The sequence below is a fragment of the Rhinolophus sinicus genome, chromosome X, assembly GCF_036562045.2.
Source record: "Rhinolophus sinicus isolate RSC01 chromosome X, ASM3656204v1, whole genome shotgun sequence".
Lineage (NCBI taxonomy): Eukaryota > Metazoa > Chordata > Mammalia > Chiroptera > Rhinolophidae > Rhinolophus > Rhinolophus sinicus.
In genome coordinates, this window is record NC_133768.1 from 1,733,265 (window position 1) to 1,758,190 (window position 24,926).

General features: G+C 41.9%; 1 protein-coding gene across 1 annotated transcript in view; it reads right to left on the reverse strand.

The window, feature by feature from the left end:
• LOC141569723 (centriole and centriolar satellite protein OFD1-like) overlaps positions 1-24,926 on the reverse strand; it is an 80,745-nt gene that overhangs the window by 25,058 nt on the left and 30,761 nt on the right. The window contains exons 6-17 of the mRNA XM_074324075.1: positions 18,154-18,290; positions 17,658-17,831; positions 15,586-15,692; positions 12,888-13,007; positions 11,090-11,163; positions 8,734-8,825; positions 7,546-7,735; positions 6,443-6,573; positions 5,804-5,915; positions 3,548-4,123; positions 2,909-3,035; positions 1,655-1,755 (exon numbers count right to left, since the gene is read on the reverse strand). Coding sequence (XP_074180176.1) covers positions 1,655-1,755; positions 2,909-3,035; positions 3,548-4,123; positions 5,804-5,915; positions 6,443-6,573; positions 7,546-7,735; positions 8,734-8,825; positions 11,090-11,163; positions 12,888-13,007; positions 15,586-15,692; positions 17,658-17,831; positions 18,154-18,290 — 1,941 coding nt within the window. The remainder of the gene's footprint in view (positions 1-1,654; positions 1,756-2,908; positions 3,036-3,547; positions 4,124-5,803; positions 5,916-6,442; positions 6,574-7,545; positions 7,736-8,733; positions 8,826-11,089; positions 11,164-12,887; positions 13,008-15,585; positions 15,693-17,657; positions 17,832-18,153; positions 18,291-24,926) is intronic.

Sequence of the window (24,926 nt, forward strand, 5' to 3'; positions counted from 1 at the left end):
ATCACCGTTATGCCATACGATGCTACCACGGAACGCAGGTTGGGGCTCACTTGGACTCAGTAGCCAACAGGCCATCGATCCACACAGAATCTCATTTGGGACCAAGCACACGCACATTCATTCAGGGAGGAAAGACACCCTCCCCCAGAACGGCCCTAACTAGAATCCGAAGTGTGACTCAGTGGGAGGTGATCAGGCTCCCCTTCTGCCATTAGGCAGGCCTAACTGGGTCTGGGCCCCGGGGCTTTACCGTGTCTGATGTCCCAGTTGGCTGTCCGTCCTTTCTCTCCAGTGGGGGTCCAACAGGGAGTCATGTGCTGGAGCCGGTGGGAGGTCACCGGTTCCGGGCTTGCCAAAATCAGCAGGGCACACCTAGCCTCATCTCGGCTCTCCCGCCACCCTACGACCTGCTGTCACCCAAACCGGTGGCTCAAGGGGCCAGCATGGTTGGTTTTCCCAGTCAGGGAACCAAGAATGATACGGATACCAGGACCGGAAAGAACCTAAACAGCACTCAGAGTTAGGAAGGTCAGCTTTATTACGCCAGCAGGCTCAGCAGGTTTTTCCCAAATACTCAGCCCCTAGCAAGATTTTCAGCAGATTTTTATGGGTTGGGGACATACTGGAGTTGGGGAAGGGATAGTTGTCATCTGAAGATTTGCTCGGGGTGTGGTTTGGAGGGGGTTATGCGGAAGTGGGCTGGGGCTTAGGCTGGGGACTTCTCTCTCTGCTCGGGCCACCATTTTAGGTCAGTTTCACGTGGCAGGGAACCATTTAGGTCAGTTTCTCCTTCAGTATGACATCAGGTAGTTAGGAATTCCCTGGTAGACAGAGCAGAAACTGAACTGACCACATCTTCCAAGCCTCAAGATAACCTGCTCCTACAGGGCAAAAACCTTAATCATGCTCTGGGATAATTGGAAATTTCAAGTCTCCCCTAAGCTGAAGCAGCAGAGCAAGTCTGATAAACATCATACGGGTGGGCACCAGCATTCCAACATTCCCCTCCCCAAGAGAAATAGAAATATATAAGTAAAAGCTTTTCCTTAGCTAGTGAGTATCCCAGCTTCGGGTACCCTCTCCTGCTCGGGAGCTATAACTTTTCTCTTGCTTTAATAAACTATCATCTCTTGCAACTTGTTCCCTCTCCTTGTTCCATGTATCCATTCTTCAGCTTCATGAGACTACAGCCTTGCCACTAAGAAATACCCTACATCACGTTCACCCCCATTCTTTCATTAAGACTGGGTTTTCTAAAGCTGCAGCAGTGGACGGAATCTGTATTATTTAAAGAAAAATAACTCAACACATTCATAGTCCATAAAAAAGGACAACAAACAAATTTTAAAAATCACTTATTTTAAATTTGAGGAAATCCTAAACTTGGTAAATTAAGTTAAGGGTTCACTTATGGGCTTAGCTCCAACTTTGAAATTATTTGTTATCCTGAATTTTTTTACAAATGGAACTCAAATACACCCCTAAAAATCCATGATATAAATACGAAGCAATAAATATGTATTTATGGTTTTATCACAAAACACAAATGTCCTAATTTGTAGCTGCTTTGCTTTTCAGAGCAATGGGTATGTTTCACCAAAACTAAGCTCTATATTTGCAACTGATAAAAACTGGTACTTATATTTGAACTTACATTCAAAAGATGATTCATATTCCTCACTATCCTTAAAAGGTAGCTTGTTTGGATTTGAAGATTCAGTTTTGTCTTGAAGTTCAGTTTGTCTTCGATAAAGACTGGATTGGAAGAATAAAATACGTGAACATGAAGCTTTAATAATGTAAAACCCAGGAGCATAGGATGATGAAAAGCCTTTTGTGAGTCGAGAAAATGCTTTAGAAAATTAATTGTTCCCATTGAGAATGAGAGCTACCTGCACCAGGCGTCATTTTAAGCAATTACCACAGGTTAGCTCAGGCAGCCCTCACAACCACCTCATGCTGTGAGGCAGCCACTACCATCATTAGCAAAGAATGATGTTGCACTGTGATGGTGTTCCCAGGAGTTTATTTTGTCAAGAACCACAAGACCTATTGAAGAAAACAAATTCTCCACACCATTGGTAGGAGCCAGCTGAAGATGCAATACCATAAGCCCATATGCATGGAAGTGCCCCAACTCAGCATGTGGTCTCGTCTCTCCTCTTGGCTTTACCACAAGAGTGATATTTAAAAAACAAATTTACATGCTTCAGGACCATGACAGGCACACGTAGCAGTTTTCAACTCTGCACAGTAGACCTGAATTAACACGCAGATGCCCAGGCTGGAGCCCAGAACTAAGGAACAGAATCTCCCACTGTGGGACCAGAGACCAGGCACAGGCAGGGGCCCATATGTGACTCACATCCCAGCCCGGGCAACCCTCTGCCCAGCTTCTAAACACATCTGCTCCATCCTGCTTCAGCAGCCATGCCCTAGGACCCCCACCACTTTAAAATCCATTTCAATAGACAAATTGGAATTTTGTTTGTTTGTTTATACTTAAACATCAAAGTATCCTTTCAAATGACTCTTTTAGTGATGTGTGAAACTGTTTCAAGTTTAAAAATCAACTGAATTTATGTGCTTTTGCAGATTTTTTTACATTAGTTTTTTTATCTTTATAAACCGAGTATATTCATGGAACTATAAAGATGTTTATCGATACCATGGCACATATTCCATACAGCAAGTTTAGCAAACAAGTAGAAATGACCTATTTGCGTAAAGGAATTTTTCCCCGGTAAATCAGATGATTCTCAAAGGTCACACATCATCTAATAATCTGATCACAAATTCTATGTTGCCACATGGTCTTTAGTATCAGCTAAAAAATCCAAACAAGTCAAGGCTGAGCCCTTATGCAGTTAACCAGACTCGGCTGAAGCCACCAGAACACGGTACTTACCCAGCCATCTGCTCCAAAGATCTGGGCGGCAAATGGATGGAAAGGTTGTGTGGAGACTCAGCAGGTGAAAGCTGGGGTGTTCTGTCAGGACTAGGGCTGGGGACAACAGCAGTGGATCGTCCCAGGCCTAAGGGGCAGAAAAAAACCAGGGCAAGAATATTACAAATTACACAGAGAGAAAAGCAACACGGTTTCTAGAGTTCTATTACTTTGAAAATAAACTATTATCCTTGTAAACAGCTGAGTATGATGCATAAACGATCCACAGAATTAACGATTCAAGCACCTACATGAAACTGCAGTGATAACAATAAAATGCAGAAAACTAATTAGCGGTAAAGGGAAAGCCACTGTCACTCTCTGACGACCTGTGTGTGCCAAGCCCAGTGCTGGAACTTGCCACTCTGTCCCACTGCCTCCCACACCGACCCTGTGCCCTGAGGTTGACGCTGCTGCCAGCAGGCAGGCAGAGGTGTGGAGGACACACGTGCCCGGGCTAGGGCTTTCCCAGACCCAGCTATGCATGCACTTTCCACTCCTTCCTGCTGTCGAGGGCAGCACTACTCAGACAAGAGGGCTACTGAGGACCAGATCCATCCAAGTCCAGAGCATCCTACAACCCTTTCTGCAGAAGCTCACCTTCCAGATGCATTTTGCCATCAATGCTTCGTTTAGCTTTGGCAAGGGGAGTGGAGGAGAGGCGTCTGCAAGTGCCTCTGCAGGGCTGTAAGGCCACGCTGCCCATCAGTGCTTCTGTCACGTCGTCCGCCCAACGCTGCTTGGACAAGGCACCGTCCTCTGCAAAAATATGCCTTTCGGGGGAACTTGAACTGATACTCTTGAGAGTTCCTACCAAGTGCAGGGGTGACCGGCTCTTGGCTGCTGATGGGCTTCTAGCGGCTGGGTACTGACTCACTCTTCGATGGTAATCTTGGAAAGCTTTCTCCAAGCGTTCGGCCTCTTGCTCCAGCTCCTTCATTCTTGTCTTGGCATTGGCTACAAACTCAAGGTCTGAATCAGGCGAGCTACTGTCCGTGCTTGCATCTGGATAATGTATAACCATTGGTGTAATTGTGCCTGCCATCAGCTTCTCCTGTTCGAGACGATTTTTCAAGAAATCCCCAGTTTGGTCACCGTTGGGAGGCACCATGAAACCGCTGACAGAACGATGCACCAGAGACTGCTTTGGATTGCGGTACACTTCATTCTCTAGGGCTGCAGGTGACAAAGAGATAGTGTGAGAAACGAGGGGGAGATAAAAGGCAGTGACTCGAACTGAGATATACTTGAGAGTATTATTTGTTTTCAAAAAGGAAACAAGGTATGGGATTTATAGATGATGTAATACAGAATTGTACACCTGAACCACAGTGATGCGAATACTTATTAACATTTATTTAGAGCGCCTATGTAGCTGCTACAGATCTTGTCTACTTTCTTAACCATGATACTACTTCACAATCCATTATACACACTCTTGAAATCCAAAAAGCTCTGAGAACTGAAAATTTATTCATAATTTATTTGGTCACAAAGCCTAACAAGACCTGAACTCATCTGGTTGATAAATTGACCTGAAATGACACAAACCCACATATAATCTTTATTCTTCTACCCAACATGGATATTTATACAGTTGACTGTGAGTTAATCTACATGTTTCCTTATAGGATGCTGCCCCAGAACTCCCAGGGCTGTGGCAAAATCGAGTGCAGGGCCCGGGTTTCAGATAAGGGAATGAGGTCCTGCAGTCACAACAAGGCTGAGGGCCAACAAGTCCCACTGCTCCCATATTACAGATGGGGGACTGGGGCTGGGTCAAGAAGCTGGGATTTCCTAACGCAAAAGCAGACCATGCAAAGCCAGTCTGTGTGGTCGCTGTTCTCCTGCAATGCCTCCAGGACACATGCTTGCAGTGGGCAATGCATGCATTCAAAACAGTTCCATTTTCATAAAGCTATTTTTCATGATACAGATTGCTATGATTTTAGCTGTACTTTGGCACTTTGGCAAATAGAACTGTTGAGAGCAAATGAGAACTAGGAAAAGAGTAGAAATGAGTAAAGAGATAAAAATAAACCAGTGCAGAAGGGAAGAAGGACTAATGAGGGAAGAGTGCAAATGGGAACTGAGGAAGGCTCAGAACCAGGAAGTGTGAGAAACCAGATCAATTGGTACAACACAGAAACTTGCTTTAGGCTTGAAAGCAGTGACGATATCTAAGCTTCAATACACTTCTTATGAAGAAGGAAGGGGCAGGTATCATGCACGCACAGTGAAGATGTGCAATAGAATGACAGCAGGAAGGAACCATTCCGAGTGTAGGACCCATCTCATATCATCTTCATTCACCATGGCAAGTACTCATCCCCATTACAAATGAGGAAACTGTGGTCCAAGGAAGTTAAATGTGCCCAAGGTCAAACAACTAACTTCAAAATTGGGGTCTGAAGACAAAATCAGTTTTCTGATTCCACCGGCAATGCTCTTTTGCTAGGCCACCCTGCTTCTCCCACATGTGTATTTACTCATGTGTCAAGGAGAATGTGTAACCACTGAAGAGTCGATTGGTCTTATTATCAGGATAACAAATATAAAAGATAAGCCTAGGTCCAGGATGAATTTGGGCACTTCTGTGTCACCGCCACATCTTTCCTATTTGGGCTACGAGGCTCTCCCAAGCCATGGGGCACCTGTGAAAACAAGTCACTTTAGCTGATAACCCAGTTGGTGTTCCAGAAATGGATAGGGAGTTTTACTTCTAAGATGACACATATCTCTATGGCTTTTCCCCTACTGTGAGAACTACTAAAAATTCAATGAGTAACAATCATTACATTTCCACCAACATCAGAAGCTTTACACACACACTTATAGGTTAAAAAGGTTTCTGACCTGTCTGAGTGTGTTTCAGTTGCAATTTTAAATCGGCCACCTGCATAGTTAACCTCTTTACAGAGGCATCGTAATCTAATATCTGGGCCTTCAGCAGTGCAGAATGCTCACTCTGAAAAGATTTAGAGAAGGAAAAGAAATCAACGTAAAGGAAATCGCAGTTCACTTCAAAAGGAACAATTCTCTTTTTGGGCTAATTCTCTTTTTGTTTTGCCAATTCTAAGCAGATTTCCACTTGTAATGCATGGGTCCCTAGAAAAGAACAGAACACGCAACAAGTTTCCCACCTCCTTCTTAACTATCTCAAAGAACAGCTACTCCAGGGCATGAGGCAGACATCAGAGTGTTAATGTTTCTAAACTAAGGGCGAGAATGAAGAGATACTTAAACAGTGGGCACCATCAGGACTTGGATAATTTTGTGTTTAGGTGTGTTTGCTTTTCCTCCGGATTTTATTACTTATTATGAATATAAAGTCACACAATCACTCGAGAATTGTCTCAGATGAGAAAGGATACCCTCAGCATATTGGGGAGTAATTTTTGATGTTAAAATCAATCTGATTTACGCTGGTGTGACATGTGCCAAGTTTATCCGGCTCCTGGCCCAACAGCGGGCCGAGCAAGGAGCCGTACTCACTTCCTTTTGCAGCTGGTTGTGCAGGGCTTGCTTGTGGGCTTCGAACTCCTTATGCTCAAACGCGATCACATTTTCTGCTTTCTTTAATTCTTTCTGAAAAATCACCAGCTCAGGAGATGGCTGAGCTATGCCTAAAAAGGTAAAACACCTGGTCATTACCAACCTGAAGTTCTCTTATTTCACGTAACAAAACCGGCTCAAGAGATTTTAAACCGTTCTCCCTTTTCTTTGTATGCACATGATTACTATTACATATGAATTACATTAAATGGACTAAAAGCAATCCTGACTCACAAATTTCAGAACAAAAGAATTTAAGGCATGTAAACGCAAACTTTATTATTCTACATAGTTCTACTCCAAGTAAAACAATTCTTTCCAATCCTCCACTTAGCTTGAAAGCGGGCCTCTCCCCTCTACCACAGCCAGAAGGCACCGAAGGAGCCCTCCATCAAAGCCTGTTGATGACTGCCCCAAGGTCCAGTCCGTGCATCTGTCAGCGGTACTCGGGGTTCAGGCAGAGAGCAGATGGAGTTGCCCCATGGGGGTCAGTGGGGACCCTCTAATAAAGGGCAACTTATGTAAGGTAGGTACAAAGGATGGCGCAGTTCCCTGGGCTAGTACAGGGGCCATGCTCTTACCACTCCTTGGACCTAGATGGCCAGGGAGGGAGGATTTCTCAGAACTGGAGAGGCTATGCCCCAAGGACTGGGATCTTGCCTGTGCAGGGCCAGCTCAGGGGCACTGCATACAGAGGTGGCGGGAGTGGGGGGTCGGGGAGGGAGCATGGAAGGTACTAACAACCTCAGTCATCCCTCCTTCCCAGAGCTTGAGGATGTCCCCACTGGCCAAACCCGACCAGCAGAGCCCAAGGGGAATCTGCTACCATCCAGAGAGGCAGATTTGTACAGTTTAAAAACATTTCTTCTTAGTGGCACTAATAATTATTCAATAGCAAGCAAAAAGGAAGTATCTTCAAGCCGAGAATCTTAATTTCACTAAAATTTCCCCATTGAAGTCTCCTTTACAGGTACAAAGAACAGTTTCAAAATGCTAAGTGAATATGAATTATAAAAACATGCAAATCAAGTAAAAAGACATACGGTTTAGGAGATGCAAGTTTTCCTTTCTACTCTCTTCCAGTTGTTGTTTAAGCATTTTATTTTGTGCCTGCAGCTCCAGTTTCCCTTCTTTCAGCAGTGAATAGTCACCCATCTCTTTAATCTTTTCATTCAGTAGGTGGTTTTGCTTTGTTATTGCCAAAGACTGGGCTTTGACAGACTCTAGATCAAGCTGGAATTGACAAATTAAAACTTACATTTAAACAGTGACAACAGTACTGCTTAAGCCAGAGCTGGCAGGCTGCCTGAAGCCGGGTGGCACCAAGTAATTAAGGCCACTTGACAGAAGTCTGGTTCTCTGCAACAACAAGACCCCAACTGCACCAGTGAAAGTCATCTTTTGCCCTAGAGTTGGAGCAGGGGGAGTTCATCCAACTTTATTTATGTAGAACCCTGTCCTACAAAGTAAGTGCTTCTCATTATCACTCCATTTTCCAGATGCAACTAAGGTCCCCACAGCAATCACAGATTGTAGCAATATTTATTCTTAAATATGAAAAGGTGAGATATCACAAATATGACGGAAGGTGCTTTCCTTTTCTTAGTATAATGTTTGTATACAAAAACCTACAAAGTTCTCAAGTCATTACAGCTACAAAAAATTTTTTTACATACAGAGTATACATTAAATACCTAAAGTTCCAGTTCTGGGCTTCAGCTAGCAAACACATGAATGAACAGAAAGAAAGTAACAGTGGCATGTGAAAAATGCACCTCACTCTGTTTTTATCTGTAAGACCCCAATGTATAGAAGAGGCTGAGGTAGAAACTAATGTGCACCGGCCATCTGCTATATGCTACGCACATCAATCAGCTCACTCAAGTCCCTCAACAACCACGGAATGTGGCAATATCCCAAAGTTTACGGAAATGGAATCGGATGTCACAGAACTTGCCAGAAGGCACACATGCAGTAAAGGAGCCACAGGATTCAAGCAGAACTCTAAGCCCCATAGGATATCCTCTTTCTATGCTTCCCTAGGAGCATAAGATTGAAATGAAGAACTACTGAATTAACTTAAGTTCAGCCATCACCTTCTCAGTCATATAATAAACAGTCCAAACACACCAAGAGTATAACTTAAGATAAACTATGTATGGCTAAAACTAAAGTTTCACATATTGTCGAATAGCGATTTCAAAAAAAAATAATAGGCTGTTAACAATTACCTCAAGTTCTTTCACACGATTTGCATAATGATTGAGTTTTTCCTTTTTTGAATTAACAGCTGTGAGCTCCTCTTGCAAATGTATAGCTTTTTCTGTAAGAAAGAGCCAACCAATTAAACATCATGTTTTTCTAGTGAATATAAAAGTCACTTAACAATTTATAGCCAGTATATCAGACCTAATGACCATTATTTCATAATCTAAAATAGCAGAAAATCAGCAGGCAAGTAAGAAATAAGCCCTGTTACCAACAGGTGACAGGAAGTTAGTTATAACGGTCATAAATGTGGTGAATTTCCTCCTACTAACACACTAACCAGAGTCACATCGTCTGCTCAGAACCCTCATGCCAACAGTTCTCAATTTCCTTAAAGACAAAGGTTTGTCTGTTACAACTCTGTAGTCACAATTTTGTCTTTAACACAAGTCTATGTGTAGATACATCATCAAAAAATGATTTGCTGAATACATGATGGTCCTAATTCCTAAAGAAGTATTACTCTCCCCCAGATAGTCACAAAGGAGCAGACACGTACTGCGTGACCTTATAGGTCAACATCAAGTACCCAGCCCTAGTTCACTCCCAAGAATTCCTTTGAAGTTTCTACCAAAAGTTCAACTTCTTGTCACAGGCAAGTTTTTAGAAACACTGAAATGTAAAATACCTGGAGCTTGAAATATTATCCAACATTCCTAGTCCCGTGCTAATGGATACAACAGTTTAGGAGGTTAGATGTCAAGAGAAAATATCATGAAGCATAAAAATATATTAGAATTAAAAATAAATAAGGAAATAGGTCACAGGGGACAGAGAAGTTAAAATAAAACTTCCATTAGTAAGAATGAAGTCTCTTATGGTTAAGAGTAACATTTACCAGAGACAAATAATTTGCTGCTACCTTCTTGACAATCACAGTTATTTATCAAAATATATTCAAATATATAAAAATATACAAAAATAAACTCAAAATGATTTAAAGACTTAAATGTAAGACATGAAACCATAAACTCCTAGAAGAAAACATGGGTAGTAAACTCTCTGATATCACTTTTAACAATATTTTTCTGGATATGACATGTCTCCCCAGGGAAGAATTAACAAAAGAATAAACAAATGGGACTACATCAAACTAAAAAGTTTTTGCACAGCAAAGGAAATCACCAACAAAACAGAAAGACAACCTGTTAAATGGGAGAACATATTTGCAAATAATACATCTGATAAGGGGTTAATATGCAAAATACATAAGGAACTTGTATAACTTAACACCAAAAAAACAAACAATCCATTAAAAACAGGGCAGAGGACCTGAATAGACATTTCCCCAAAAAGGACATACAGATGGCCAACAGACCTATGAAAAGATGCTCAACACACTAATCATCAGAGAAATGCAAATTAAAACCACAATGAGATACCACCTCACACCTGTCAGAATGACTTACCAATAAATCAACAAACAACAAGTGCTGGTGAGGATGTGGAGACTTATACACTGTTGGGATTGTAAATTAGTGCAGCCACTATGGAAAACAGTATGGAGATTCCTCAAAAAATTAAAAATAGACCTGCCATATGATCCAGCAATTCCACTCCTGGGTATTTATCCGAAAAAAACAAAGACACTAATTTGGAAAGATATATGCACCCGTATGTCCATTGCAGCATTAGAGTAACACGGAAGCATTACATTACTAGTATTATGCAACATTACAAGATATAGAAGCAACCTAGATGTCTACTAATAGATGACTGGGTAAAGCAGATGTGGTACAAGTATACAATGGAATACTATTCAGCAATAAAAAGGAATGAAAACTTGCCATTTGCAACAACATGGATGGACCTAGAGGGTATTATGCTAAGTGAAATAAATCAGACAGAGAAATACGAACACTGTATGATTTCACTTACATGTGGAATCTAAAACAAAACCAATGAATAAACAAAACAGAAACAGACCCACAGATAGAGAGAAGAAGCTAATGATTGTCCAAGGGAGAAGGGGTAGGAGAATGGGGGGAAAAAAATCCTGAATACCCTACTTCAGGTTAAGGGTCAGTTTTGACATATTATTTTTCTCATAAACAAAAAATAATAATAATGTGGGATAAAATCCTGCCAATAAATCACTGACCTTTGTGACTATACAAAAGGTTAAACATGAAGGTTTACAAAACCTAGTGAAAGACATTATTTTTTTTAATTTTGTAAAATTAAAAGGACAAAAAAATGTTTTGTAGTAACAATGAAGTATAAAGTTTATATATTTTCAGAATATAGACCAGACACAATTCAGGAAGCTAAGAACCTACATCAGAACTGAAAAAAACAGTCTTCCCCCTTAAGAATCACCTTTATTCTTCCTTTCTTCTTCAATCAGTCTGTTAGTTCTAGCGATGTAGTCGTTCTTTAGTTCAAGCTGATACCTGAGAATCAGAATGACTGAAAATGAGTTTCTTGTTACTTTCCTGGACAGACTCCTATCAATGCATGAGGGTACTGAACATGACAGCACATAAACGTCAAGGCCAGAGATCCAAATTCTAAATGTAACAGGTCCAGTAAAAGCCTGCTGCAATCCTATAAATTGTGTCCCCAAACTTGTGAGGTTACTGAGCAATCATTCATCAGTTGGACTGACATAAAGGAGTACATTAAGTTAAATTCACACTCTATACGAGGTGTGATAAAAAAATACAGTGAATGTTTAAGTAAATTTATTACAGTAAAAGACACATTGCCATTGATCCCCCTCAAAATACTCCCCCTCACTTTGAACACACTTATCTCATCGTTCTTGCCACTGTCGTACGACTGAGTCTAAATGATAAGAAGTACGTCATTTCCAAACCACCTGCCCACTTCCCCAACCCCTTCCAGGAGCCAACTGCCAACTGGGAGCTAACTACCAACACCTTTATAATCCGAATTGGCAATACCAAAAGGCACATTTCCACGCAGTTTTACTTATCTCCACCAACTGTTACTGGCCGGCTTTTTGGTTCAGAGATGGCAGAAAGAAAAGAAAAGAGAAGCATTCCTGTGGTGAATATCCTCAAACTCTAACACTTGCCAAAGTCACAGAGGACACCCCACCAGACGAATGACACCAAACAGTTCATGCTCTCTCTCCAAGAGTATGTCAAGTAACAAACACACGTATTCATTTCTTCCTAAAAGTTTAACAAGTACGTACTTCAGTATCTGCTATTATATTTGAGGAGCCCACATAAAATATGTAGAGATAACAGCCTCATTTCAAAACTGATACATGGCGAGGTGCTGTGCTACATTTCTTTCCTTAGAATTCTTTTCAAGAGTAACCTGAAGAAACCTTTGCAAATACTATGTAGTGTATTTGAATTATCAGTGACAAATTATGAGCAAGGCAGTAAAGAAGATAATGATTAAGAAGTGCCCAGAGCAGCTGAGTTGAGTCATCTGTTGGCCAATAATCCATTTACTCAGTAAATATTAACTGAACACTTATTATGTGAGATCCTACACTGAGCACTGGAGAGAGAAGTTACCATGGGCTTAATGTCTTTGCACTAAGGTATTAGTCACTGTAACACAACAGAACTCAAAGACTATAGGAAAGCATAGTAACCATAGCTGTGGATATTTTCCTTTCCCTGTGTCATGTTTGCTTCATATAGTTAATTTCAGTTTGTTTCTTTTGATTCTGTCTCTGTAGAATCTTGAAGGACTACAGGGCACATGCTCACACACCAACACTATGACTACAGGTAGAATAATGTATAAATTGTCAGATATCCCCATCTTAATAGCACTATGAGGGGGAAGAGGAAAAGAGAACGAAAAGTGATTATAATCCCAATTTTATAGCTTATCAGCAGTGCAAGCTGAGCATCTCATAAGGTGCCCTAAATATGAAAGCAAATCACAGGCCCACAAAACATGTTAGATGACCTATGAGTAAGGACGAGGAGAAGATGCTATTCTCTGTACTGTATCCTTTTAAAACTATCTTAACTCAAATACTTATAGAAAAGGCTTGACTGTCAAAGAAAACATGTTTTTGTAAACACTAACTTTTGCCATGTTAGTCTTAGCTACTTCATTAGCGTTGCCATGTTTCCATAAACTTAATTCAAACATCACTTCTTTAAAAACATCAAACAATTACTTTAGAATTTCATTCCTGAGCTTCTGGTCATAGGTGTCCTCAATATTCTTTATATCCAGCTCCCGTCTCCTAAGTGCATCAGTCACAGTTTTATTTTTTTCTTCCTGTAGCCTCTGGTCCCTGAAATTAGAAAAAATATATAAACCAAGTAAGAAACTAAAATGTCTGAAGTGAAGACTTGAGGGAAAAAACATGTGTTTTTAGTTCCACAGACTAAAACTGTTATGTGACTGTCACCGCTGGGAAGTAAATGGGAAGGGCCAGAAGTCTTCCGTCTATTTCATGACCTAGTTATGATGGATCTGAAGCAGCAGATGGAGCTATATGGTGGCACCAGGCTGGAGGCAGCGTGAAAGTGTCAAAACAAAGTGATTTTTCATAGGAGATGATTCACACTTAAAAAGTGGTTACAGGTGATAAGTGGACATTATCAATTCAGGGGTACAAGAATAATGTTATTAGTTGCAAAACAACTAATCAAACTTAATGTTAGTCCATTTAAGTGCTTGTTTCTTCTGTAATATTATTTCTAACTGGGAGATTTAATTATTTAGCCCATAGATTTTAAAGGCAGAAGATTTGTTTCTGGCATTTAATAATCTAGCGATTGGAAATTGAAAAGTGCCAAAAGATAGAGCAAAACAGATGGATCAATGAGAACTTCCAAATACTGAAGAACACAATGGTCTTCATAGTGAGACCTGAAATCAACCACACAATCAATAAGACCCAGGGCATCAGGTTCACAGGTACTCAAGCCATGAGCAGTGCTGGGGAACCCTGACTATTCCAAGCAAAGGATAAAAGCTCTATATGTTTGCTTCCCATGAGGCAAAGGAACAGCAAACTATACGGAGTTTAATGGATAGAGAGGAGGTGGTACATACATACAATGCAGTATTCCTCAGCCACAAAAATGGATGAAATGTTGCCATCTGCAACAACATGGATGGGCCTACAGGGTATTATGCTGAGTGAAATAAGTCAGACAAATTCTATATAATCTCACTTACGTGTGGAGTCTAAAGAACAAAATAAACGAACAAACAAAACAGAAACAGACTCATAGATACAGAGAACTGATGGTTGCCAGAGGGGAAGGAGGTTGGCAGGGAGGGGAGAAGAGATTAACAGGTACAAATTGCAGTTACAAAATAGTCACAGGGATATAATAGTACAACATAGGGACTATAGTCAATAATACTGACTAGTATAGTGTCAGATGGGTACTGCTAGATTTACTGGGGTTATCATTTCATAAGTTACAAAAATGTCTAATCACTATGTTGTACACTTGAAACTAATATAATGTGTGTCAAACTGTAATTGAAAAATAAGAATTTTTTTTTTTTAATGTCAAAAATCCTATATTGAGTATATATGCCTCGTTGGGAGTAAGGGTACTAAAGGTAAAGTGACTATATAATCATGAACCATCTCCACTCAAATTTTGTTACTTTCCTTTTTGCTCTCATGATCAATTTACCTCTTCAATGTTGTTAAAAAGAAAGTAAGGTGAGCAGAGAGAAGACATTAAATAAATTGAGTCTATATAAATGAGGAACAATTAATGAAAATGGAGACAAATCATGAATGAAGTAAGATTCCTGGAGTATCTGTGAGTATCAATTAATAGCAGAACCTAATGGGAAAGAAAGCTTATTCCTTAAAGTGTAGACTGGTGAGCTTGCTATTAATCCCGGGTAAGATCTGAAGAATGAGGCATTTGTGAGCACTTAGCAAAAGTAACACACACAGCACAAGAAATCATTTCACCCAGTATAAGTAAAATCAGAGTCACCGCATTTCCACTGACTGCAGAGCAGGCAAATGTGGCAGGTCTGGATATCTGAAACTCAGTCACTATATGCACATGCAACCATTAGATCTGAATGACTGAACGTAAATGTGAAACATGATTTGTTAAAGCATTACTAGCATCTTCAAATTACGTGTCTGGTCTTACTGTACTGTGATGATGGTCTCTCGTTCTGCTTTTCATCCCAATGTCTAGTGTTTCAAATGCAAAACCCTAGTCTTTTTTCTCTTAACTTGTGCCTTTTAAAGCTGGGTAAGGGCCGGCCTGGTGGCTCAGGCGATTAGAGCTCCGTGCTCCTAACTCCGAAGGCTGCCGGTTCGATTCCCACATGGCCCAGTGGGCTCTCAATCACAAAGTTGCCAGTTCAATTCCTTGAGTCCCGCAAGGGATGGTGGGCTCTGCCCCCTGCAACTAAGATTGAACACGGCACCTTGAGCTGAGCTGCCTCCCGGATGGCTCAGTTGTTGGTTGGAGTGCATCCTCTCAACCACAAGGTTGCCGGTTCAACTCCAACAAGGGATGGTGGGCTGTGCCCCCTGCAACTAGAAACGGCAACTGGATCTGGAGCTGAGCTGCGCCCTCCACAACTAAGACTGAAAGGACAACAACTTGAAGCTGAATGGCACCCTCCACAACTAAGATTGAAAGGACAACAACTTGACTTGGAAAAAAGGCCTGAAAGTACACACTGTTCCCAATAAAGTCCTCTTCCCCTTCCCCAATAAAATCTTAAAAAAAAAAAAAAAAAAAAAAAAAAGATGGGTAATATCTTTATAACCAAGAACTCTACTTGGCAATTAATATTAGAATATTTAGGCATATTTAGTTCTTTTTAATCTCATTCATTCTGAATATCCAAAATGAACACACATTACTTACAATTCAAAAGCTTCAATTCTTTGCTTCAATTCTGCTTCTCTGCCCCTTAGCAAGTCTATATCTTTTAGCAGAAGCTGCCTTTGAGCATAAATTTCTTTTGCTTCAATCTGTACAGGAAAGCATTAATTTTTAGCAAGCAAGCTAAAGAAAATAAAACAGATTTTAACTAGTAGACTGCTTCCTAAATTCCAGAAAACAAAGTACTGACATTTAGAGTAACAATTTCACTTTCAAGAAGTTCCAATTTGAGGTATGCATTTTGCCTGTTCTGGTTACGCACGAATTTACTCCCTCCTCCAAAAACTGTGAAGCTACATTACCCTATGTTCCTTACATCCTCTGTCTAATTATCCTACTAGTTAATTAACACCTCTCAGACACGTACTGAAAATTTTGGTAAGTTCTTCAGCAAAGAGAGAGAGAGAGAGAGACAGAGAGAGAGAGAGAGACAGAGAGAGAGAGAGAGACAGAGAGAGAGAGAGAGACAGAGAGAGAGACAGAGAGAGAGAGAGAGAGAGAGAGAGAAAATGTACATTCAGAAATAAAACTAAAAGACTAGAATACCCACGGTTCAGTAGTTGCTGTCTGAAAGTCAATAAAGACCCAGAGCAGGAATGACCGCTAAATGAGTCTGTCCAGGCGAGTCAAAGAAGGCATCACAAGGAGGTGACATGCAAGCTGGAGTTTGAAGGACAGGACAGTTTTACCCGTGAGAGAAGGGGAAGGGCATTCCAGGCAGGGAATAAAGGTAGGATGCCTTTCACGAAGATGCCAACATACAGAGCCTTCAGAGACTCTGTTAACTACTGGGGACTTAGGCATTAACTAACTGATTAGTCAGTCATGCATCTTGAAAATGAACTTGTCAATCTAAACACAATCCAATCATCTGATAGATCTGTGCTTCCAACATTCATTTTGAGTTAAAACCAGCCCAATTCCCAGAAATGCTATAAAAAATCATAGAGTGAGTGCAAGTACCATTAAATAACTGGGTCTCATGAGAAGCCCCAAGCAAGGATGGACGCTAGGAGGAAAGCCCCACTTCCAACACCTCCTGATACCAGTGGATCTGTGCACACAGGAAACAGTGCCCCAAATCCCGTCTCATCTGACAGCTTTGGCAAAGGAACCTGTTTTTCCTAAAGGAGTGGATGCAATCAGTCCCTGCCACTCCTCAACCTCTCCACCTGCTGTCCAGTCCCTTTCCCAGGTGACAAGATCAAATGGCCATGTAGATGACCCCTGCAGCCCTGGACTTCTCTACTCCTGGGACCTTCACCTTTGTTCTGACGGCAGCACACTGAATTGTTTCCAATCTTCACCAGAGACCTCAAGCTGCAACTCTGTGCTCTTGGTCCGTCCTTATTCTTATACCTGTCAGTATCCGCAGACCTATTCCTTGAAGTCTTTGAGACTGCCACGCAGCCCTCCTTTCTCCCCTAGGTTGGTAGCCATCCACTTTCTCCTCTGGTTCCCTTTACCATCTTGTTCAACACCAATGTCTTCAATTCAATAGGCTGCCTTTCTCAAGTCAAATAAATTCAGCTCTATAAAGCTCCACTCCCAAATACCTGTATCTCTCTGCCCTCGCTGGCCTTACAAATCCTCCCAAGAGCTACAACAGAACAATCACCTACACTCACCTGGTCTGGTCTACTTCAATTCCAGGCTGCCCATCTCAGCAGGGCCCTCAACACAGCTCGATCAGTGCTGCCTGCTTCAGAGAGCTGCTCTTCCTTTACCCCCAGCAGCCATTCCACACTGCTGGTCCTCTCCCTCTGCTACCTAACCCTCAAATCTGCCCCTCATTTTGTGTCAGTTTCTCACAATCCCAACATGGACTTTCACATCCACAGTTCCTTCCTTGCAGAGTCTTGGAAGAAAGGATTCTGAGTATCCTTTTTCAAGACCGGTCCTACTATTTGTGCTTTTGACCCCAGTTCCTACTGATCCTCTAGGGCCTTGTGGCATCGATTATTCCTGCAACTGTCCCATCTTGTTCCTGGACTTTAAGCCAATCCTAACAGCTGCAGGAATCAGCCACCCAGTATATGATTTTAAAATATTACCTCCTGGTACTTTTGAATTCTCTCAAGGGTCATCTTTTCCTGAGAAATGAGGGCTTCAGATTTTGCTTGATGAACTCTCTCAAATTCATTCTGGAACTCAGCTAATTCTTTCTCAGACTTTCTTTTCTCTTCCATTATAAGTTTTGCGATTTCATTTTTTTTAAAAACATTCAACTGCCAATTAATCACAATTAATTGTTAATACCGGTAACTACCCTGAAGAAATAGTAACAAATTCTCTGCGGTGGGTTTAACATCAATGCCCTAAACATATTTAGTTTAATTTATGTTGAGTTTCATCTCATTCACTGTACCCGTAAGACTCATTCAAAAGGCACAAAGAAATGACATGAAGTAGAAAGAAAAATAATAGGCACAACAGTATAGTATCACATTCATTAATCAAGATTCTAGATAGGATCCCACATGCCTAAGATTAACACATTAGAAGACAAACAAAAATATCACTTTGTTAACAGCAACAAGATAAACTTACCTTTTGATACATTTCTGTCTGAAGCTGCTGTTCTATTTCTCTCTTATATTCATTTAACTTTATTTCTATGGATTCTAACTTTGGACGCTGAGAGTAAGCATCTGCAAACTGATTATCAATAAGCTGAAGCTTTTCAGCTATTAAAAAAACACACACACACACAGGACATTAGGATAAAGAAACATGGTCAGGTGAGGAAGAGGGCAGAGGTCTGTTCAAAAGCCAAGAGCAGTGAAAGTGCAAGGATGTCTGCAGTTTACTTTGAAATACACCAAAAAACTAAGCTGGATTACTGGATGGACAGTAAGTGATCAAGCAAGTATTATATAACACAAATTTAACAGCGGAATCTAGGTTATATAAGTGTTTACTGTAAGACTGATTGTAAAACTGTTTCAACTTTTTTGGATGTTTGAAATTTTCATCATAAAATGTCAGGGGAAAAGAAAGCAAAGAACACAGTTTAAGTCAGAAAACACTAGAATCTCTTTCCAGTCTCTAAATGCCAACACAGAGTCATTTTATTGGTCTGGGGCAAGTTGACTCACATATTGAAAACACTAACCTTACAATGAATCCAAGGTCACATTTCAAGTGTTCCACTGTACAGAGAAGGACACAGATGTCCACACAGTGTAGTGACTCCCAGAGGGCTAAGATGTCGGGATGATATTTTCCTGCGGGCACAGCCGCTTTCTGTCCCCCTCCTCCTCCAATACCTTATCAGAGCGGTCTCCCGCAGGCACCACTAGGAGCTTCCATCCCCCTCCTCCTCCCATACCTTATCGGAGCTATTTTCTGCAAACACAGCAGTTAGAGGTTTCCCCGTCAAAACAATGTTGAGCGATCACAGCTGTTAGGGATGGACCTCCCCGGCACCCCGGCCAGATTTAACCAATCCCCTACCATCGCAATAGCAATGGCGCAAATCCCACCAAACCCGGAGGCCTAACCCTATACATCAAAGTGCCCGACCCAGTAAGTGCTCAGTCTTAGGGAACAATCCCACTGAGCCCACCGGCGTAATAAAGCTGTGTTCTCCCTGATCTATGCGTGCCACTTGAGTCTCTTGGTCCTTGCCGTTTTTCCGCAACATTTGGTGCATTGGCCGGGAAACCCAACCTTGCTGGCCCCTTGCGCCACCTGTGTGGGGCGAGAGGTGCGGAGCGACAGGAAGCCGGAGAAGGGTGTAGGCGCACCCTGCCAATATTGGCGGACCCCAAACCGGGCCTTCCCCGGGGTGACCGCAGCCCGCGCCTCCCCAGCTAGACCCACTGAGAGGGACCGGGAACAACCAGCCGGATCCTCCAGTCGGGTCAGGTAAGCCCCAGGGCCATTTCCCAAGTCAGTCCTGCCCCATGTGACAGAAGGGGAGCCTGATCACCTCCCAGCAGGTTCTTATAACCTACCCAGGCATGGACGCCCATGGGTGGGTGTCAACCCGGTGTGTGAGTGACTGATTGTGTGCCTGAATGTTTGCTTCCGTAGCCTTGGCTATGGAAATCTGAGTATGCTTCACCCTGATTCTCGCGGAGCGTCATTTGGCATAACGGTGATTCACTCCAGGGAGTGGCCTGGTCTGTAAATTATTCTGTACACCATAGCTAAAAATGCTCCTTAAGGGACGCAAGCAGGGCAGCACCTGAGTAAATACCCCTCCCGCCGTCTTCAACATCATAGTCTATGGGAGGGAAACAAAATAAGCCTACAGTCCTAGACTGCACGTTAAAGAATTTTAAAAGGGTTTTGGCGGAGATTATGGAGTCCGCAAGACACCAGGAAAAATTAAGAACCCTCTGTGAATTAGAATAGCCCACTTTTAACGTCAGTTAACAGCAGAGGGAACCCTAGATCTGGCTGTCATCTAACGCATTTATATTCTGGTCAGTGGCAATCCTGGTCACCTGGGTCAGTTTTCATACATTAACTCCTGGTTGGAAATTGCCAGGACCCTTCCACCTTGGGTACGGTTCTGCTCTAGTGAAAGGGGACAGTGCAGGATTCTCATAACCCAGGCTCGGAAAGAAACTCCTAATGCCCCTCCGACAAAACTCATTCACAAAGAGGACACAAGAAAACTCCACTGAATGTTTGAGGACAGATGTTTGAGTGCCAGAAAAACATTCCGGGGAGCCGCGATCCATTGTGTTTGGGAAGCACGGAACAGGGGCGTCCTCCCTGGGACACAAGCATGGGTGGTGCAAGCTGGGAGCACAGGGCTCCCAGGGAGTGCGCCCGGGGCAATACTCTCCCTTTCTTCAACACTGAGAGCATTTCTGTGGTGGAAGCTCAGCGGGCCCCGGGTTGGAGTGAAAAACCTGAGAACCTTAAAGCAGCAACAGGGGCACTGCTCCCCAGGCGCTCTGGGGTCCTTGCTCCCTACTTGGCCGCCTCTAAGGAAGCGTGGGGCGCAGCGGCTGCTTTCTTAGAGGATTTAATTAATTTAAATACATTTAATTAATGTATTTAAATTAATTAAAATACATTAATTTCCAACCAAGAGTTAATGTACGAAAACTGACCCAGGTGACCAGGATTGCCGGTCACCACAATATAAATGCATTAGTTGGGCGAAACCACGGCCCAACTGCTGCCACTGGCAGGGTCCTCTCCACCTAGGCTTGGGGACCCGGGAGCACCCCTGGGGACCACCCGAGCTGCCCCGTGCTCTGCGAGCGCAGCCTGGGCCTTGTCCAGTCCCCAAACTACAGTGAAACCAATTTTGTTTGGGTAATGCGAGAGAGAAAAGGAAATAGGGAAAGACACAGGAAAAGGGCTTCATAAAAATCAGAGACTTGCTCAGAAGAGCCCCGGCTTTAGGCCTACCCAATACGGAGAAATCTTTCTGCCTGTTTATCCATAAAAAAAGACAAAAAAGGAGTTCCGGAAAAATGGCGGAGTGAGGTGAGCCTCTGTAAGCTCCCCTGGAATTTACAACGAATCGAACAACAAAAACTCCACAAAGGACTCCATGCACAGCAGACAGGCAAGACGAAGAGGACCACTACCGACTGAAATCACCTACAGGTGGGAGATTCGTGTGAGTGGAGGGAGGAGGAAACAAAGAAGCGCGCGGAGACGGAGCCGCGTGGGCGCAGGACTCAGACCTAGCTCAGTGCGCCGAGCTCACTGCTTCCCGGAACTACCACAGCTGCGGGAGATCGGACTGCTAGGGCTCCGCCAGGGCTCCACAGGGCTGAGGGGATAGCATATAACACGGCTGAACCCAACGCACATGGCAGAGACCTCGGAGAACAAACTGAGGGAAGAAGGCTGAAAACGGTGGTTTAAGCCCGCACTGCCGAGCAGAGAACTGAGCCTTAGGCACTGAGACTAGCCGCCCCCTCCCTCCCCTCCCAGAGCTCGCCCGCCCCCACCTGCCCGGTGCTAGAAGCGAAACAGTAGCAGTGTCAGATCAAAACAACAGAAAATTTGCTATATTTGAGAACTGTGGACCGCAGACACAAATTCACAGCCCAACTAGTTCCGGCAAAGGGAGAGCTGTGGAAGCAGGACCGGCTGTGGTGGTGGTGCGCCATTGCTCTGGGCCACCTCTCACAACTCACCCGCCCCTGACCCCACCTATCTGGGCGGATCCCTGCAGGAGTAAACAGAACTGCTGAAACATACGGGCTCTGAATCAGGAGCTGGAAGAGCTTTGGAACATCAAAAGCTCTCCGCATACCCACTGGGACACTGCGCCCTGTGACCTAGCAGAACTATTAACAGAGGAGAAGCCCGTCTCCCAGGGAATCCCCCATTGTGTGAGAAGTTGGAATAGTGCAGAGAAAACATAGCACTACCGTGTGGGAGAGAAAAATAAGTTGCAGTTGGAGAAATAATAAAACATTCTACCAACAAGTACTGGAAAACAAAAGAAAGACCTCTTCCTATCAACCTGTTGCAGAAGTCACTCCTGTAGATGTCTAGGAAGAGAAATAGTAAACCAGTAATGCCATGAATAACCAAGGCAACAAGATAGCTCAGAAAGAAAGTGAAAAATCTCCAGAGAAGGCACTTAAAGATACAGAAATATGTGACTTAAATGACAGAGAATTCAAGATTGCAGTTCTGAAAAAACTCAACGAGATACAAGAAAACACAGATAGGCAGTTAAATGAACTCAGAAACTCAATCAAAGAACAGCATGAGCATTTTACGAAGAGATTGGAAATTTTAAAAAGAACCAAATAGAATTTCTGGAGATTAAGAACTCAATAGAAGAAATTAAGAATGAAATAACCAGCTTAGGTAGTAGAGTTGACCAGATGGAGGAAAGAATCAGTGGCATCGAAGATAGAAACCTGGAAATGACACAGATAGAAGAAGAAAGAGACTTGAGACTAAAAAGAAATGAAAGAACTCTACAAGAACTTTCTGACTCCATCAGGAAGAGCAATATAAGAATAATGGGCATACCAGAAGGAGAAGGGAACAGAGAATATATTCAAACAAATTGTCGATGAGAACTTCCCAAATTTGTGGACAGAACTGGATCCTCGAATCCAAGAAGCAAATAGAACACCTAGTTACCTCAATCCCAACAGGCCTTCTCCAAGGCACATTGTATTGAAGCTGTCTAAAATCAACGACAAAGAAAAGAATCCTCAAGGCAGCCAGGGAAAAGAAGGCGGTAACTTACAAAGGAAAGCCCATTAGATTATCATCAGATTTTTCAGCAGAAACTCTACAAGCCAGGAGGAGTGGAACCAAATATTCAAACTATTGAAGAGAGAAATCATGAGCCAAGAATAATATATCCAGCAAAGATATCCTTTAGATATGAAGGAGGAATAAAGACCTTTCCAGACATACAGAAGCTGAGGGAATTTTCTAATACACGACCTGCACTACAAGAAATACTAAAGGAGGCTATTCGACCACCATCAACAGGGACAATTTGTGGCAACCAAAACTCAAAAAGGGGAGAGTAAAGGCCTGAAGAGGAATATGGGAATGGAGAAAGTAGGCATGCTGAAGAAAATGGAATACTCTAAATATCAAACTTTCTTTTACATAAACTTAAGGGTAACCACTCAAACAAAATCCAGAATTGAAACATATACTGAAATAAAAGAAGAAACAGAGGAAACATCATAGAATACCACCACACAGAAATAATAGACAACAACAAAAGGCAAAGAAACAATGGAGACACAGCCTTACCAGAAAACTAAAGATAGAATGATAGGAAACCTCACATGTAAATGGACTGAACTCACCCTAAATATAAATGGACTGAACTCACCATAAAAAGGCATAGAGTAGCAGATTGGATCAAAAAACTAAACCCAACCATATGCTGTCTCCAAGAGACACATCTCAGCTACAAGGACAGGCATAGACTCAAACTGAAAGGGTGGAAATTGACACTCCAAGCAAATAGTATCCAGAGAAAAATCAGGTGTAGCCATAATATCAGATCAAACAGACTTCAGGGTGAAAAGATAATAGGACACAAAGATTTGACATTTCATAATGGTGAAGGGACTGTACAACAAGAAGACATAACAGTCATCAATATTTATGCCCCCAATCAGGGAGCACGAAATACACCAAGCAACTACTAACAGAACTAAAGGGAGAAATTGACCAAAACACAATTATACTAGGGGACTTAAATACATCATTGACAGCTATGGATAGATCATCCAAACAGAAAATAAATAACGAAATAGTAGCCCTAAATGACACATTAGATGAAATGGACATAATTGACATTTATAGAGCACTTCATCCTAAAACATCAGACTATACATTCTTTTCTAGTGTACATGGAACATTCTCAAGGATAGACCATATATTGGGACATAAAATCAGTCTCAACAAATTTAAGAAGATTGAAATCATACCATGCATATTCTCTGATCACAAGGCTTTGAAATTGGATATCAACTGTAAAAAGAAAGCGGGAAAACACACAAATACATGGAGATTAAACAACATACTTTTAAAGAAGGACTGGGTCAAAGAAGAAATTAGAGGAGAGATCAAAAGATACATAGAAACAAATGACAATGAAAATACATCCTACCAAAATTTTTGGGATGCAGCGAAAGCAGTTTTAAGAGGGAAATTTATCTCATTACAGGCCTATCTCAAGAAACAAGAAAACTCCCAAATAAATAACCTCATGTTACACCTTAAAGAACTAGAAAAAGAAGAACAAGTAAAACCCAAGGTCAGCAGAAGAAAGGAAATAACAAAAATTAGAGCAGAACTAAATGAAATAGAGAACAAAAGACAATAGAAAAAATTAATGTGACAAAGAGCTGGTTCTTTGAAAAGATTAACAAAATTGACAAACCCTTGGCTAGACTTACTAAGATAAAAAGAAGACACTGATTAACAAAATCAGAAACGTAAAAGGGAAGTTATCACGGACACCACAGAAATACAAAGGATCATCCAAGAATACTATGAAGGACTATATGCCACCAAATTCAACAACCTAGAAGAAATGGACAAGTTCTTAGAAACATATAGCCTTCAAGGCTGAACCATGAAGAACTGGAAAATCTAAACAGACCGATCACCAGTGAAATTGAATCAGTCATCCAAAACCTTCCCAAAAGCAAAAGTCCGGGACCAGATGGCTTCACTAGTGAATTCTACCAAACCTTCAAAGAGGATCTAATACCAATTCTGCACAAACTCTTCCAAAAATTGAAGAAGAGACAGTACTCCCTAACTCATTTTATGAGGCCAACATTACCCTGATACCAAAACCTGGTAAGGACAGCACAAAAAGAAAACTACAGACCAATATCTCT